The sequence below is a fragment of the Chiloscyllium plagiosum genome, unplaced genomic scaffold, assembly GCF_037043375.1.
Source record: "Chiloscyllium plagiosum isolate Xiang-an unplaced genomic scaffold, Cpla_swu_hap1 HiC_scaffold_18, whole genome shotgun sequence".
Classification (NCBI taxonomy): domain Eukaryota; kingdom Metazoa; phylum Chordata; class Chondrichthyes; order Orectolobiformes; family Hemiscylliidae; genus Chiloscyllium; species Chiloscyllium plagiosum.
The window spans coordinates 35,001,516-35,018,497 of NW_028270156.1; the positions used below are offsets into that span (position 1 = coordinate 35,001,516).

The following is a 16,982-nucleotide window of genomic DNA, read 5'->3' on the forward strand; positions in this document are numbered from 1 at the left end:
CAGTGTTCAGATAACATTCTGGCAATTTGTATAATTCCATCCAATATATTTGGTAATTCAGAAAAATAATGACTATGAAAATGCGTTTACTCATAAAAATGGAACTGGAACACTAATGTCACTTGCCCTAATAACTCCAGCAGCTTGGTATCAATTTTCGTTTGATAATGCTCCCTTGGGCATTTTACCATCTAAGGACGTCATATTGAAAATAGTTGATTCTTGGTTGTGGGAGCTGAATTCTGTTTAGGCCCTTGGGTTTCAAATGCTTTCTGGAGGTTTGAAGTTCAGAGCTGGAACCATGCTAGTTCCCCAGAGACTTTGGATGTAATTCCCTCCAGTGCATGAAGTGCTGCAACCTGTGCTGTTATGAAGAAATTTTCTGTCATTCTCGGCTGTAAATTTACATTACACCAGTCCGGCCGAATCTAATGAACTCGGTATTAGGTGGTTGAGTGCTGGCGTGCTGCGAAGAGAGTCAGGACATGACTGTAATTATAATCAAGAAACTGCATCAAATCCTGGAATAACACACTCTTAAAATGGGCATGATGGAAATAAAAGAGCATCACAAGAATAGGTATGACAACATATTTGTTATTTATTATGCTAAGAAAATGTAGTGAACTGTGTTCAATCCTGTGAACTGGCTCTGAATCTTTAAATCCATTAAAATTTTAAAAATTTACTGTTTAGATTGACATGTCAATTGAAACACTGACACTTATTATCCAATCCTAGCTGTCCTGATAGAGAACTGACAGTTTGAACTGACTTGCTAAGTCACTTCAAAGATCAGAAATGAGTCACCTTACCAGATGTAGGTCTGAACTCTCATAAGCCCTGACTAGGCAAGAAAGGCAGGTTTCCTTTTCAAGGACATGACTGAACCGTATGTATTTTTATAATAAACCAACTTCATCGTCACCTTTACTGTAATCAGTGTGTTTTGTGATGGCGAGAGTTGTGGTTGATGCAGTTTATCCTTATAGATCTACATTCCGTGTGGTCCAGTCTACATTTCACTATTGAATTGTAGTGTTTTAATATTATAACATGTTTACATAATATGCTGACAAAAGATGTATAACATACTTGATAGTTTGTGAACCAGATCAGCAGCAATTAGATAATGTGGCAAATGGAACTATCTTCTCAGCTGTACGTACAATTCTATTTCCAACAACAGTTTCAATAATTTGAAATTATGCTAGGAAAATGTAGTGATCAATAATTTCATAGAAACAACTAAAAGGAATTGTTTTTGCTCTGTTACAATTTCTATTTCTTATTCTTCTCTTTCAGAATTCTCAACGTTTCCTATTTGATGTGGAGGATAGAGAACTAAGACAGGTAAGGTGTCGAGAGAAGTGACAGCAGGGGGGCAAGAGGATGGAGGAGGCTGAAACACAGGGATCCTAGGAAACTGACGAATACAGAGGGAGCAAAGAAATGAGGGGTCACATTGGGTGGAGAAGTTTGCACTGTAAGGTGACAGGATTGCAGACACAATTTAGGAAAAAAATGCTTGAATAATTGCAAGACTCATGCAGTGTTACTGAGAAGATGAACAGATTTTATTGAAGTTAATAATCCACAGGATCCAAAAGCAAATTAAAGATAAACACAAACAGCTTCTACCCCAAGGCTTCACCATGGGTGATACGTTATTATTTGAGAAACTTTTCATTGCAGAACTCTGTTAGGTGAGTTTGTTCTCTTTAGAACTAACAGCAACGAGGTTTAAAATCTGGGTAAAATCGAGTAATTTGCACATAATGTTCTATTTTTTTCCAGATAAATCTCTGCTTATGTTCCTCTGAACCAGTGGTTGTGGATGTAGAGAGGTCACAATGGAGGCTTTGTCCAAGAACCCAGTAGTTGAGCATCTTGGCAATTTGTAATTGCATCCAATATATTTGGTAATTCCAGAAAAGTAATGAACAACAAAAAGTTTTAAATTTGAACTGATACACTGATGTCCTTAATTTGTGAAACATTTTTGCATGGTGGCGGATGGGACACGTTTCAACTTTTTTAGTGCTTGGATTGGGGTGGGAGGGAACACAACAGTAAACATGAAATTCATGAAAAAAGTCCAAAAGCTATAATTTTAATGAGTAATTAGTAATAACAAGCATTAAAAAGTGCCAAGCAGGAAAGCTCAGTAATTACATTTTTTTTCCTTTTGGTTAAGAAGCAGAGCTAGAGAGAGAAAAATAATCAGTCCCCATTTATGATCACCAGGAAAGGGGGTGACGACTGGAGCTGAACAATTTGAGTTAGGTTTTTTTTAAACTAACATCTACCTCGGGTCATCTTTGGTAGGCATAAGGGAAGACTGCAGTTGCTGGAAATCAAAGTCTAGATTAGAGTGGTGCTGGAAAAGCACAGCCGGTCAGGCAGAATCCGAGGAGCAGGAAAATCCACGTTTCAGGCAAAAGCCCTTCATCAGGACTTTCGCCCGAAATGTTGCTTTTCCTGCTCCTCGGATGCTAAAGTCTTGATGAAGGGCTTTTGCCCGAAACGTGGATTTTCCTGCTCCTTGGATGCTGCCTGACTGGCTGTGCTTTTCCAGCACCACTCTGATCTCATCTTTGGTAGGACACGTTCTGAGCTAGCCTTGCCAGAAGTCACGGGAAAGTGGGGATTGAAGCTGAGTTGACTTTCAGCTTGGAGTTTTAGCCTCTCAGAGCCTGCTTCCCACCCCTCTTTTCCTCCATCTCTGTCTCCTCTTACCCTCTCCTATACACATCCCTCTTCCTAATTTTCTCTCTACTTTATCTCTCTTTCTTCCTCATCCTTTTTTCCTTCTCCATAACACTTCTGCCCCCACTCTTTTTCTCCTTTTGCTCTGCCTGACTTACCTTACACTGTAAACTTGAAGAAAAGGTACATGGTACTTTGTGCTCCAAACGATTACCAATCTCTGCCTTCCTATGGCAGCCAGGAGCAGTTTCTGCCCACCTCAAGCTTACCTTTCAATGGTAACAGTGTGGACCTGGACTTGCTGTCCCTGACCAGTCAAGAGAAGCTGCTCAAGTTGGTCAGGTCTCCTGCACTTCTACTCTGGTCTGACTGCCATGGCTGTCTGGAATACTCCAGCCAAAATCTATCATTATATGGCTGAAAACGTTTCTCAATTGGAGGTGTAGAGGACAACAAAGAACAGACCTTAGAGGTACAACAGGATCTTGATCACATGGGCTGAGGAGTGGCAGATGAAGTTTAATTTAGATAAATGCAAGGTGCTGCATTTTGGACAGGCAAATCAGGGCAGACTTATACACTTAATGGTAAGGTCCTGGGGAATGTTGCTGAACAAAGAGACCTTGGAGTGCAGGTTCATAGTTCCTTGAAAGTGGAGTAGGTAGACAGAGTAGTGAAGAAGGCGTTTGGTATGCTTGCATTTATTAGTCAGTGCATTGAGTACAGCGGTTGGGAGGTCATGCTGTTACTGTACAGGATATTGGTTTGGCCACTTTTGGAATATTGTGTGCAATTCTGGTCTCCTTCCTACAGGAAGGATGTTGTGAAACTTGAAAGGGTTCAGAAGAGATTTATGAAGATGTTGCTAGGGTTGGAGGGTTTGAGTTATAGGTAGAAGCTGAATAGACTGGAGCATTGGAGGCTGAGGGGTGACCTTTTTAGAGATTTATAAAATCATGAGGGGCATGAATAGGGTAAAGAGTCAAGGTCTTTTCCCAGGGGTGGGCGAGTCCAGAACTATAAGGTTTAGGTTTAAGGTGAGAGGGGAAAAATAGAGAAGGGACCTAAGGGGCAACCTTTTCATGCAGAGAATGTTGCATGCATAGAATGAGCTGCCAGAGAAAGTGATGGAGGCCGGTATGATGGCAATAGTTAAAAGGCATCAGGATGGATATATGAATAGGAAAGGTTCAGTGGGATATGGGCCAAACGCTGGCAAATGGGACTAACTTTATGTAGGATATCTGGCTGACATGGACAAGTTGGATCAGAATGTCTGCTTCTGTGCTGTATATCTCTGACTCTGTGAACAGCAAGGTAGGTTGGCAGAACTTCATGTGCCCTAACCTATCCCTGACCAACTGCTTCACAGATGAGGATGATCCAGGTGAGAGGCCCCATCCTTTCCTCTCCTCTCCTCCTGTGAAATACTGCTGATGCCGGAGATCTGAAATGAAAGCAGAATGCCTCCTATATTGAGAGCCAGCCATCAGACTCACCACCATGGCTTTTGAGGCCTCGGACTGCTCACTGTTCCGACAGTCACAGACTGGTTCTCTCCCATGTGTGCTGCTGATAAACTCACTATATGCACATATGGGAGAGAAAGGACTTCGGATTGGGGGAGCAGGTCCTTGCAAAATTTATGAATGATTGTAAATTATAGCAGATATTGTGCTGTATGAAATGTTCCAACTGTTCTAAACTGTTAATTTTCAGATTTTTAAGTGAATTTCTGTTTCCTTTAAAAAGTGGTGAGATTAAGTTGAAGAAGTTAAAGGTTTGTTTTGCCAGTCTGTTTATTGTTAGTGTTGGTTACGTGATCAGAGAAAGTGGCTTCAAGGAGGACGTCATATATAGGGAATGTGAGTATAAGGAAGAACATCTTGGTTGAAGGAGACTTGTTAATTGTCAGTTTAACTGAAAACCTTAATTCAACTACTTTACACTATCAAGAATTCTCATAGAATCCTTCCCCAGTTATATTTACATTTGTTGTTTATAAGTAGAGCATCCTGGACATCAGTAATGGTTTCAATTAGCGTTGCAATGATGCAAATCTCCTTGATACATCATTATGACTTTCTTTCCAAAACATGTTCACTAAGCCAAGTGGGAGGCGGAACTGGAAAACTTACAAACAGGAAAAATGGCCAAATAGTTGCTTGTCTTGAAGATAGTTGTTAACTGCAAGAAGATAGCAATGATTTGGTTGAGTGTCTGGAAAAGGAGAAAATAGAACTAATTCTGGAACAGTGTAAGGTTATACATATTGCGAAGGCAAACAAAGCTAGGAAACACAATAAACATGTGGATAGCAAATGGGATAGAGGAAGTGAGAATTTGCATGTCCACAAATTCCTGAAGGTGGAAAGACAGGTAGATCAGGTGGTAAAGGCATAGAGCTTTCCATTATTGGTTGAAGTATTGAATACCAGAGCAGGGATGTAATGCTGGAACTATATGACTCTGATTAAGCCACAGCTAGAGTTTTGTGTACAGTTCTGGTCACCATATTACACGACGGATATAATTGCTCTGAAGAGAGTACGAAGGAGGTATACAAGAATGTTTCCATTTTCCAAGAATAAAGCCATGCGGAAATATTGTGTGGGCTAATGTTGTTTTCCTTGGGTCAGCGAAGGCTGAGTGGTGACACAGCTTTAAGATGATCAGTAGAAATATTAGACGTGAGCAAAGACTCTGGGTGCCTGAAATTCACTGGCCAGTTTGGTACTTGAGGCAGAAACCTTCAGCTTATTTATGAAGAACCTGGATCTGCACCCGAAATACTCTAACCATAAAGACTACAGATCAAATACTGGTAAATGAGATTAGAATGGACAGCTGCTTTATTCAGTTCAAAGATCATCCTTCAAGTAATGTTAATTAAATAAACTTGTAGATGGTGAAATTTGAATTCAATAAAAATCTGGAAGAGTCCAATGCTGGCTGTAAAACCATTGTTGGAAAAATCCCTCTGGTTCTAGGGATGTCCTTTAGGGAAGGAAACACACTGTCCTTACTGGTCTGGCCAACATGTGACTCCAGACGTACAACAATGTGATTGACTCTTAACTGCCCTCTGGGTAATTAGGAATGGGTGAGAAATGCTGACCTGACTAGCAATGCCCTCATCCTGTGAATTAATTTTAAAAAATGTGATTTAGTGAAGGGAGAGGCTTTTTGATGGACTTATGTTTAACATTTAAAAAGGAGGAACAATTACAAAGTAATCAAATAATTGTCACAATAAGTGGCTGCAAACAGTTCCAGATCGCCACATAATCTCCAACCCTTTCCACTGTCATCCCATATCCTCAACGCCAGCCACTTTTTCCTCAAACACTCATACTCTCCAAAAAAAAATATAAAGAACTGCAGATGCTGGATGTCAGAAACAAAAACAGAAATTGCTGGTACAATTCAGCAGGCCTAGCAGCATCTGTGGAGAAAAAGCAGAGTTAACATTTTGGGTCCAGTGACAATTCTTCAGAAGACATTCTACTTCTTCCTACACCTTGATCCACTGATTTTCCCTCTTCCCAATCCCTCAAACCAGCCAACCCAATCCGATCTCACTCCAATTCACCAATCCTCCCCAACCTCAATTCACAATCTTTTCAGTCCCACACCACATCTACAATTCCACCAGCACACACCTTCCTTAATCCCTGAATCCATTGATGCACCCTGTCTCCAATCCCTCAAATTCCAACAATCCTCACCCACCTCAAGTGGGCGGCACAGTGGTTAGCACTGCTGCCTCACAGCGCCAGAGACCCGGGTTCAATTCCCGCCTCAGGCGACTGTGTGGAATTTGCACGTTCTCCCCGTGTCTGCGTGGGTTTCCTCCGGGTGCTCCGGTTTCCTCCCACAGTTCAAAGGTGTGCAGGTCAGGTGAATTGCCTGTAGTGTTAGGTAAGGGGTAAATGTAGGGGTTAAATTGCCTGTCGTGTTAGGTAAGGGGTAAATGTAGGGGTATGGGTGGGTTGCGCTTCGGCGGGTCGGTGTGGACTTGTTGGCCCGAAGGGCCTGTTTCCACACTGTAATGTAATCTAATTTCCTCAATCTGACTGACTCACGCTTTCTTCAGTCTCTCAACCCTACCATTGCATTTCCTCCCCAATTCCACAAGCCTGCTAACCTAACTTTCCCTATTCCTTCAACACAACCAAAGCACCCTGTTCCCAATCCTTCAACCCCACCAAATGTGTGCTCTCCCCTGTCCTTCAATATCACTTACACACCATCTCTCTGAATCAACCAACCCACACTATTCATAATACCTCATCGTAGGCTCATCCTCTTCCCAGTCCTTTGACCACACCAAGCCATGCTTTTCCCAGTTCTTCAACCCGATTAACCCATATCTTCCATAATTTCTCAGTCCTAATGACCCCTGCTCTACAACCCCTTAATACCACTGGCCCACTCATTCTCTTCACAGTCCTCAAATCCCACTCACCCAACCCTCCCCACTAATCTAACCTTCCCCACCAATCCAACCTCTTTCCATCGACTGATCCTCTTTTCAATCCCACAAAGTGAACACTGTCCCAAATCCTTCAATCTCCCTAATTCACTTCTGACCCAAACATTCCGATCTTGTCAATCCACACTCTGTCCAACAGGTGACTTTGTACTTGTGGTTTCCAAAATTCTCCATCACCTGGGCTTCTCATCAACTGCTTTCTGAGTCTGCTTTGACCCATTGATGCAGGTTGATTGGTAGTATTTATCAATAACTTCAGTATCATTGAATCGTGTCCAAAATGCCAATTGTCAACAATCGTCTACAGTATGTAAATAGCAAGGAGGATGTAAGAGATGTGATGGAGTTTACAAGGCACAGGACAAGGCTAGAATAATGATTCTTCATATCAGAGTTTATTAAAGAAGAGGATGCTATCAGAATATGGATAGATGTGGAGCTGGAAGAGGTATTGAGCAGGTGAAAATTGATAGGCAGGATGTCCTGCTGAGAATAGCTATGCTAGCAGTAAATAAGTTACCTGATCCAGATGGCCTGTATCCTAGGTTATGAAGGGAGGTGGGGTGGAGAAAGCGGATGTGCCATAATCTTCCTCAGATAAGAGGGAAGTGTAAAGGATAGATGAGTGGCAAATGTGACTGTTATTTAAGCAACAAGGCATAGATAAGTTAATAGAATCAGTAGACAAATGGCAAATGAAACTTAAACCAGTGATTGTGATTTGATATGTTTTGTAGTTGCAAAGTTTGTGCCGAGGGCAGTGTAGTTTCATGTCCACAGATCTTTGAAACTGGCAGGACTTTTAAAACACATGTTTGTGAAGCATACAGAATCTTGTGATTCATAAATAACAATATTGAGTACAAAAACAGAGAGATTTTACTGAACCTTTGTAAAGGTGGCATTTACAGTATTAAGTCTAGTTCTAGTTAACACACTTGAGAAAGGATGTGAGGATCCTTAAGTGGGTGCAGAAAAGATTTATCAGAATGGCTCGAGAAATGAACGATCTTTTATCTCTGTTGGACCAAATGAGATTGTGAGATTTGATGGAGATGTGCAAGATTATAATAAGCTTAAATAAGGCAGACAAAGAGCAGCAGCTCTCATTAACTAATGGTACAAGGACACAAAATTAAGTTAGTGAGATGGAGGAGCTGTTGTGCAATAATTTCACATGCTGCAAATAATATTTAGGAAGTAAACATGTGAGGGTGATGGAAGCAGAAATGGCAATTGATTTCAAAAATGAAATTGGATGGGCACTTAAAGGAGATAAACTTGCAAGGATAAAACAGGACAATAGGACTAACTGGGCTGTGTTTACAGAGTTGGAGTCGACTCTTTGGGTTGAATCGAGAGTGTGGTGCTGGAAAAGCGCAGCAGGTCGGGCAGCATCCGAAGAGCAGGAGAATAGACGTTTCGGGCAAAGGCCCTTCATCAGGAATGAGGCTGTGAGCCGAGGAGGTGGGGAGATAAATGGGAGGAGGGTGGGTCTTGAGGGAAAGTAGCTGAGAGTGCGGTAGGTGGATGGAGGTGGGACTAATGGTGATAGATTGGAGAGGTGGGAAGGAAGGGGTCATGATGGCAGTGCCGAATTGGAAGGTTGGAATTGGGATAATGTTGGGGGGGGGGGGGGGGGTTGGAAATGAGGAAAATGGTGAAATCCACATTGATGTGGATTTGGAGGGGTTGGAGGGTCCTGAGGCGGAAGATGAGACATTTTTCCTCTAGGTGTTGGGTGTTAGAGAGTGGCAATGGAGGAGACCCAGGACCTGCATGTCTTGGCAGAGTGGGAGGGGGAGTTGAAGTGTTCGGTCACGGGCCAGTGGGATTCTCCACTGGAATGGCTTTGTGACTGCCAGAATAGCAGAAGGTGACCTAGACAAATAGAACATAGAACATAGAAAAATACAGCGCAGTACGGGCCCTTTGGCCCTCGATGTTGCGCCGATCCAAGCCCACCTAACCTACACTAGTCCACTATCCTCCATATGCCTATCCAATGCCCGTTTAAATGCCCATAAAGAGGGAGAGTCCACCACTGCTACTGGCAGGGCATTCCATGAACTCACGACTCGCTGAGTAAAGAATCTACCCATAACATCTGTCCTATACCTACCACCCCTTAATTTAAAGCTATGCCCCCTCGTAATAGCTGACTCCATACTTGGAAAAAGATTCTCATGGTCAACCCTATCTAAACCCCTAATCATCTTGTACACCTCTATCAAGTCACCCCTAAACCTTCTTTTCTCCAATGAAAACAGCCCCAAGTGCCTCAGCCTTTCCTCATACGATCTTCCTACCATACCAGGCAACATCCTGGTAAACCTCCTCTGCACCCGTTCCAGTGCCTCCACATCCTTCCTATAGTATGGCGACCAAAACCGCACACAATACTCCAGATGCAGCCGCACCAGAGTCTTATACAACTGCAACATGACCTCAGGGTTCCGGAACTCAGTTCCTCTACCAATAAAAGCCTGTACGCCATATGCCTTCTTCACCGCACTATTTACCTGGGTGGCAACTTTCAGAGATCTGTGTACATGGACACCAAGATCTCTCTGCTCATCCACACTACCAAGAATCCAACCATTAGCCCAGTACCCCGTCTTTTTGTTACTCTTGGCTTTTATTCATTCAGGGTTGGTGCATTCTCTCTATAAGCAACTTTCTCAGTTTTACAGGCATGTCTTCTTGTTACAGCCTTATTCCACTTTCTGTTCCTCTGCTTTGCTCCAGTCTGTAAAGTTTCCTCAGTCTCCTACTCTAATTCCGTCTGCAAAATAGTGGATATCCGCACCACCTCCTCGGTTCCTGGCTTCCTTCTGACACAGAGATTTAAAACCCAAACTTGGCAACAGCTGATTTTTGTTCCCTAATTTATCTGCTCATCTCCTTAATCTTTCTCTGCCTGGCTTTTAAATCTAAGCTTCTCAGTAAAATAAAATCGTCTTAAGACTAGGTAACTCTCAAGAGAATAAGGTAGCTGGCTGGTCATTGAACAAGTGCTCGAGACCTGTTAAATTGATCTGAGGTCAGATACACCAACAATGGACACATATTTTTCCAGGAGTCTACCATGTTCTGTTTCAAAGTTTCAAACAAACATAGATTTGCAATAAACACCACACTGCCAACAAATCACAGACAATGGAAGTGATCTCATTTGAAAGTGAACTCACTTAAAGGGCAGCAAAGGCAGGATAAGAAGAGAATGCCCCTGGCCCCATTCTGGTTACAGTGAATCTAGAAATGTGTTAGCCAATTTTCTGTAGTTTCTAAAATATTCCTTTGACACTGAGAGCCTTCTGTTGGCCCTGGGCTCGCCCACCTAACTCTAGTTGTGTATTTGGAAACAGCTTTTATATGTTGCTTTAACTCCCAATCCACTCTGGAATGAACATGAGAAACTAGTGTTAACTGGTGGCTCTGATTGAAGAATCAGAGCCTTAGTATTCCTGTGTCCATTGGGAGAATTACTGCTGGAGAATCTTCGTTCAGTAAAGTGTGCCCAACAGTGGATTCTCTCTCAGCGACCAAATCTGTTCCTTAGGTTTCTGTAATGAGCTGAGGGTTACGACAATACTCCAATGAATCTTCCAGATTAGCAATAAAACTTTTCTTTGAGCACCTCTTCCTGCACACAGTAACACTGATCAGGCAGCTCTATCTCTTTATAATTGCTTTTCAATAGCAACAGACAAGTGAGATAACACTCAGTTTTAACAGGTTCACAGTAAATAAGCTCAAATGGAGTGAATCAGGATTGGAAAATCAGATGGGGAATAAATGGATAATTGCCTTCTGTTATGTCACAAATAGAAAAAAAGCCTGCTCTCTCACATTAGTACATTTAAAACATAATATATACAATCTCTGCTGTTGGTAAAGTGTACAACAGAGTTAATAACCAATTAATTTTTCAACAAATGTACATACACATAAAGAAAGACGCATTTATGTAGCACAGAGGGCACACAGCAGATGACACTGAAATTGGAGGTGTAGTTGACAATGAAGAAAGTTACCTCAGAGTACAATGGGATCTTGATCAGATGGGCCAATGGGCTGAGTAGTGTCAGATGGAGTTTAATTTAGATAAATGTGAGGTGCTGCATTTAGGAAAGGCAAATCAGAGCAGGCCTTCTACATTTAATGGTAAGGTCCTTGGGAATGTTGCTGAACAAAGAGACCTTGGAGTGTAAGTTCATAGCTCCGAAAGTGGAGTCACAGGTAGATAGCATTGTGAAGGAGGCGTTGGGTTTGCTTGCTTTTATTGGTCAGTGTGTTGAGTACAGGAGTTTTGTATTCATGTTGTGGTTGTTCAGGACATTGGTTTGGTCACTTTTGCATGCAGTTCTGGTCTCCCTCCTTTAAAAACGATGTTGTGAAACTTGAAAGGGTTCAGAAAAGATTTGTAAAGATGTTGCCAGGGTCAGAGGGTTTGAGATATAGGGAGAGGTTGAATAGGCTGGGGCTATTTTCGCTGGAGCATCAGGGGCTGAAGGGTGACCTTATAGAGGTTTATAAAATCATGAGGGGCATGGATAGGTCAAATAGGCAAGATCGTTTCCAAAGGTGGGGGAGTCCAGAACTAGAGGGCATAGGTTTAAGGTGAAAGGGAAGAGATATAAAACGGACTTAAGGGGCAACATTTTCATGTAGAGGATGGTGTATGTATGGAATGAGCTGCCAGAGGAAGTGGTATGGTTGGTATGATTACAACATTTAAAAGGCATCTGGATGAGTATATGAATAGGAAGAGCTTAAAGGGATATAGGTCAAGTGCTGGAAAATAGGACTAGATTTATATAGGATATCTGCTCGACATGGACAAGTTGGACCAAAGGATGTGTTTCCATGCTACATATCTCTATAACTCTATAACATGTCATGGTGTTTCATCTAATTTGGAAGTCATCTTCTCTGGTGATGCATTACTCCCTTAATACTGCCACCCTCAATAGCACGGCAGTCTCGCTGTATTGTTTCCTTGACAGTAGAGGGCTCCGTCAGAACTGTCCTTTGGACAATGTTACACCTTCTAAGTACTGACCTTTTAACAGTGTAACTTGACTACAGAATTATCCTTCCAACCATATTGTCTCCTCAACAGTGCATGGCTCCCTCAGAAATAGCCTTTGGATGGTGCACTGCTCCCCCAAAACTTTCCTTCAGGTAATGCAAGGGTCCTTCAGTACTGCCCCTCAGACAGTGCAGGGCACCCTCTGTATTGTCCCTCAGACAGTGCAGGGTTCCCTCAGTAGTGTTCTTCAGATGTTACACTGCACCATTGGAACCATCCCTCATTCGATGCAGGGTTCCCTTGGAATCGTTCACATGATGCAGGGATCCATCAGAACTTTCCTTTGGACAGTGCAGCACCTTCTAACTACTGTCCTTTTAACAGTGCAATGTGACTGCAGAACTGTCCTTCTAACAGTTCTTGGCTCTAACTGTACTATCTGCTCAACAATGGTTCTCTAAGTACTGTCCCCTCAACAGTACAGGTCTCCCTCCAGATTATTCCCCTATTGTGCCATACTATCTCAGGACTGTCCCCTCAACAATGCAGGGTTCCTTCAGTACTGCTCGTCCAACAGTACAGGGGTGTCTGGACTGCCCAACCAACAGTGCAGAACTTCCTGAGTGTTGCCCCCTCAGTGCTGGCCCCATGACAGTGCAAAGCTTTGTCAATATAAGTGGTTATGAATGTTCTGGAATTTCAGTAATTGGACGGTTGAAGGTGCTGAAAATAGTTTTACAGAGGGAGTGATTGATCCTCGCTCCATTGACTTCACCAGGATCTTGTCACATTCCTTGAATTGATTTACGGCTTGGACAGTGCCACAACGAATGCTGAAATTCCTCCAGACTTGCTGTGATCTAAACTTAGATACCCCTTAAATCCGTATACCTCCACTTCTGAGTTTCTGCACTGCCCTCCCACCATTGACCCTCTACCAACCATTGACACATCCACCAACTAATCCTGTTGTTCCACAGTTCCACTATCCCTCGGTTATATTTAAGCACTGAATCAGTGAGTGAAGCTGAAAATTAAGCTGGGACTGGATGTAGGTTTGCTCACTGAGCTGAAAGGCTTGTTTTCAGACGTTTCGTTACCACACTACAAAAACACTACATTGGACAAACAGGCAGAAAAACTAGCCACCAAGATACATGAACATCAACTAGCCACAAAAAGACATGACCCACTCTCAGTAGTATCCTTACATGTGGATGAGGAAGGACACCACTTTGACTGGAATAACACATCCATCCTAGGGCAAGCCAAACAGAAACACGCACGAGGATTCTTAGAAGCATGGCATTCCAACCGGAACTCTATCCACAAACACATCGACTTGAACCCCATTTACCACCCAATAAGAGAAAAAAAACAGGAAATGACATCACCAAATCAAGGTAACCTAAATAGAAAGTGGACCATGCTTCATCCGGAGGCTCACTGAAGATGTTACCTTGTATGGTGACAAAACGTCTGAAAACCAACCTTGCAGCTCAGCAAGGAAACCTACATCCAGAACCTCAACCTGAGCTACAAATCTTCTCAAAACTCATTAAGCTGGGAATCAAAAAAAAAACCTATGTGAGGTTATTAGGAACAAGAGGAAACTATTCAGCCCTTGAGCCTGTTACATTGGAGCAGGGGAAGGCTATCCAGCTCCTTAACACTGCTAAATGAGATCAGAAGCCTGTACAATCCATTGAGCCTATTACTCAAGGACCAAGCCATTCGTCCCCTCAAACCCATGCAATCATTTAGATAATTCACGATCTGTATCCTTTTCTGTGTATTCTTTGAAGTCCTTGCTCAATTTTGGGGGAAAATAAATCTTTTGATCTGGGCAGAAAGTTCCAGATTTTCACTCATTCTTTGTTGTAGCACAGAAGAAGCCCTTTGGCCCATCGAGTCTATCCAGACATATCTCTACTAATCCCACTTTCCAGCACTTAGCCTTGAATGTTATGATATTTCAAGTGCTCATCCATGTTAAAGGTCGCGATGTTTCCCACTGCTATTACCGTATCAGACAATGCATTCCAGATTCCTACCATCCTCTGTGAATTTTTATTTCCTCAATCCCCTCTAAATCTCCTGCCCTTCACTTAAAATTAAGCCTTCTTATTATTGACCCTTCAACTCATGGGAACAGCTGCTTTCTATCCTCTTTGTCCATGTCCCTCATAAACATATACATCTCAATCAGGTTGCCCCTCAGCTTTCTGTACTGTAAAGAAAACAGCCCAAGCCTGCCCAGCCTCTCTTCATAGTTACAGTGCTTCAACCCAGGCAACATCCTCTGAATCTCCTCTGCACCCAGGCAATGCAGTCACATCCTTCCGATGCAACCTGAATTGCACACAGCACTCCAACTGTTATCTAACCAAGCAGTTATACAGCTCCCACATAACCTTTGCAACCTTTGCCATGACTGATAAAGGCAAATGTCTCTTTTTTTAACCATCCTTTCTTAACCAGGACTTACCTGTCCTGCCACCTTCGGGATTTGTTGACAAGCAAGTCAAGATCCCTCTGTTCCTCTGAGCTTCCTCATGTCCTGCCATTCATTGAGTACTCTCTTGTGTAGTAACTTCTTTCAAAGTACATCATCTTACACTTTTCAGGGTTAACTGTCACTGTCACTGATCTGACCACTGACCAATCGGTTTATGTTACTCTGTAACCTAAGATCTTTTCCTTCACTGTTAACTACCCAGCCAATCTGTGTGTCATCTGCAAAGAAATTTCTCATTACTTCCCCCTTCCAAACCTTCTCATCCACACTGATAACGTATACCAGGAACAATAAGGGACCCTTTGGTGCACCACTGGACACTGGCCTCCAGTCACACAACAGCCATCTGACAGCACACTCTATCTCCTCCCATAAAGCCAATTTTGAATCCATCTTGCTAAGCTACTCTGGATCCCATTAGTGCTTTCTTTCTTCATCCCTAAACGGCCTGACTCAAATTTTAAAATTTAATCCCCATATTATAATTTCCCTAAATTCCATGATTCTTGATCTTTTCTGAGGTAAATTCTACATAATCTCGATCTTGAGCTGCTGAATTCAGTGGGCTGGGAGAAATACGAAGCTTTATGAGAAAGAGTCAAGAATTTTGCTCCACTGTTTGTGTGCTTTGGGAACAGCAACAGATTTTGTTTACATCTGTTGACAGGTCCATGGAGAGATAGAGTTGTTTGTCGTGTTTTTATCTCTGCCTGCTCTCAGGAGTTCCCATCTATTTATAAGCTGTTTGTATGATGATAGGTACAGTAACACCTGGGCTATAAACTGCTTGATGGGAGATAGATTGCTAAGTATAGCAGTAAATAATTAGGACATTAATGCAACAATATCTCTGCATTTGGACAACTACCTTCACTGAGTTACTCACCTCATTAGGCTACAACAGAAATACAGCTTGACACGTTGTTAATAGGATTCTTGTTAAATTGCCTTTTAGTATTTGTCAGGTACTGGAACCATAACAGTCGGATCAAACAAAGCATCTCATTATAAATCATCAATATTCATATTCTATAGCAATTTCCCTTGGACAGCACCTTCTAACCCACAACCACTACCATATAGAAGGACAAGCACAGCAGATGCCTGGAGCCCCAGTGCCACAAACTACATCCCATTCGCTCACCATCCTGACATGATTTGGAGGTGCCAGTGTTGGACTGGATGTACAAAATTAAAAATCACACAGCACCAGGTTATAGTCCAACGGTTTATTTGTAAGTACTAGCTTTCGGAGCGCTGCTCCTTCATCAGGTGATTGTGGAGTATAAGATCATAGGACACAGAATTTATAGCAGAAGTTTACTGTAAACCTTTACTGTGTTGTGATTTTTAATTTTGTACATCCTGACGTGGAATGACAAATCACTGTTCCTTCACTGTCAATGGCCTTCTCTACATTACAGCACTACAGATGTCCCTACACCACATGAACTGAAACACCTCAAGAATGGGACACCCCACTTACTACTGACAATCACATCCCCTAATAAAAAAAACAGAGTAGCTGGATAAATACTTAAAGGGGAAATCTGCTGGGTTATGAGGGAAGAGCAGAGTGATTGGGACTAATTGGATATCTCTTTTAAAGAGCTGGCATGGGGACATTGGGCTGCAGGAGTGTGTAGGCGAGGTAGACTAGCCATCGGAAATGCAGGGTTACAGGAATAGGGTAGAAGGGGGGTTTGAGTGGGATGCACTTCAGAGGGTCAATGTGGATTCGATGGGCTGAATGGCCCTGCTTCCACACTTAGGGATTTTATGATTCTATGACTGAATGTCACTCTCTAGTCATTCAGTCTCCATACAATATTATGATCGTAAGTGTGAAGAGGAGATTTAGACTAATTGTCTTTACAGGAGGGTGAAAGTCACCATAGTCCTACCAAACCATAGGCCTGCTGTCTCATTAGAGAGAGATAACTGGTGGTAGTTTAGGCTGAGGTGCACATGGTTCAGACAAAGGGAAACATTGAGAAGGAAAGTCCTTTATGGTGACTGCCACTAGTATGGGAATTGTATGTTGGCATCCATCCAAACTGCAAACTAGTGAGCTAACCGACCCTATCATAAGAACAGGGAATGAGTGCTCACAATGGGATACTGAGGCAGAGACTGAAACGTTTAAAAATATGAATTGGTTAAGGATTGGAAAGAGAAATACATAAATGGATACATGAAAAGAGAAATAAGATTTAGTACCAGGA

The 16,982-nt window shown here is 42.4% G+C and overlaps 1 protein-coding gene across 1 annotated transcript in view; it reads left to right on the forward strand.

The window, feature by feature from the left end:
- The window catches only part of ric8a (RIC8 guanine nucleotide exchange factor A), a 35,852-nt gene that overhangs the window by 2,066 nt on the left and 16,804 nt on the right, over positions 1-16,982 (forward strand). The window contains exon 2 of the mRNA XM_043705710.2: positions 1,306-1,353. Within this exon, the coding sequence (XP_043561645.2) occupies positions 1,306-1,353 (48 nt within the window). The remainder of the gene's footprint in view (positions 1-1,305; positions 1,354-16,982) is intronic.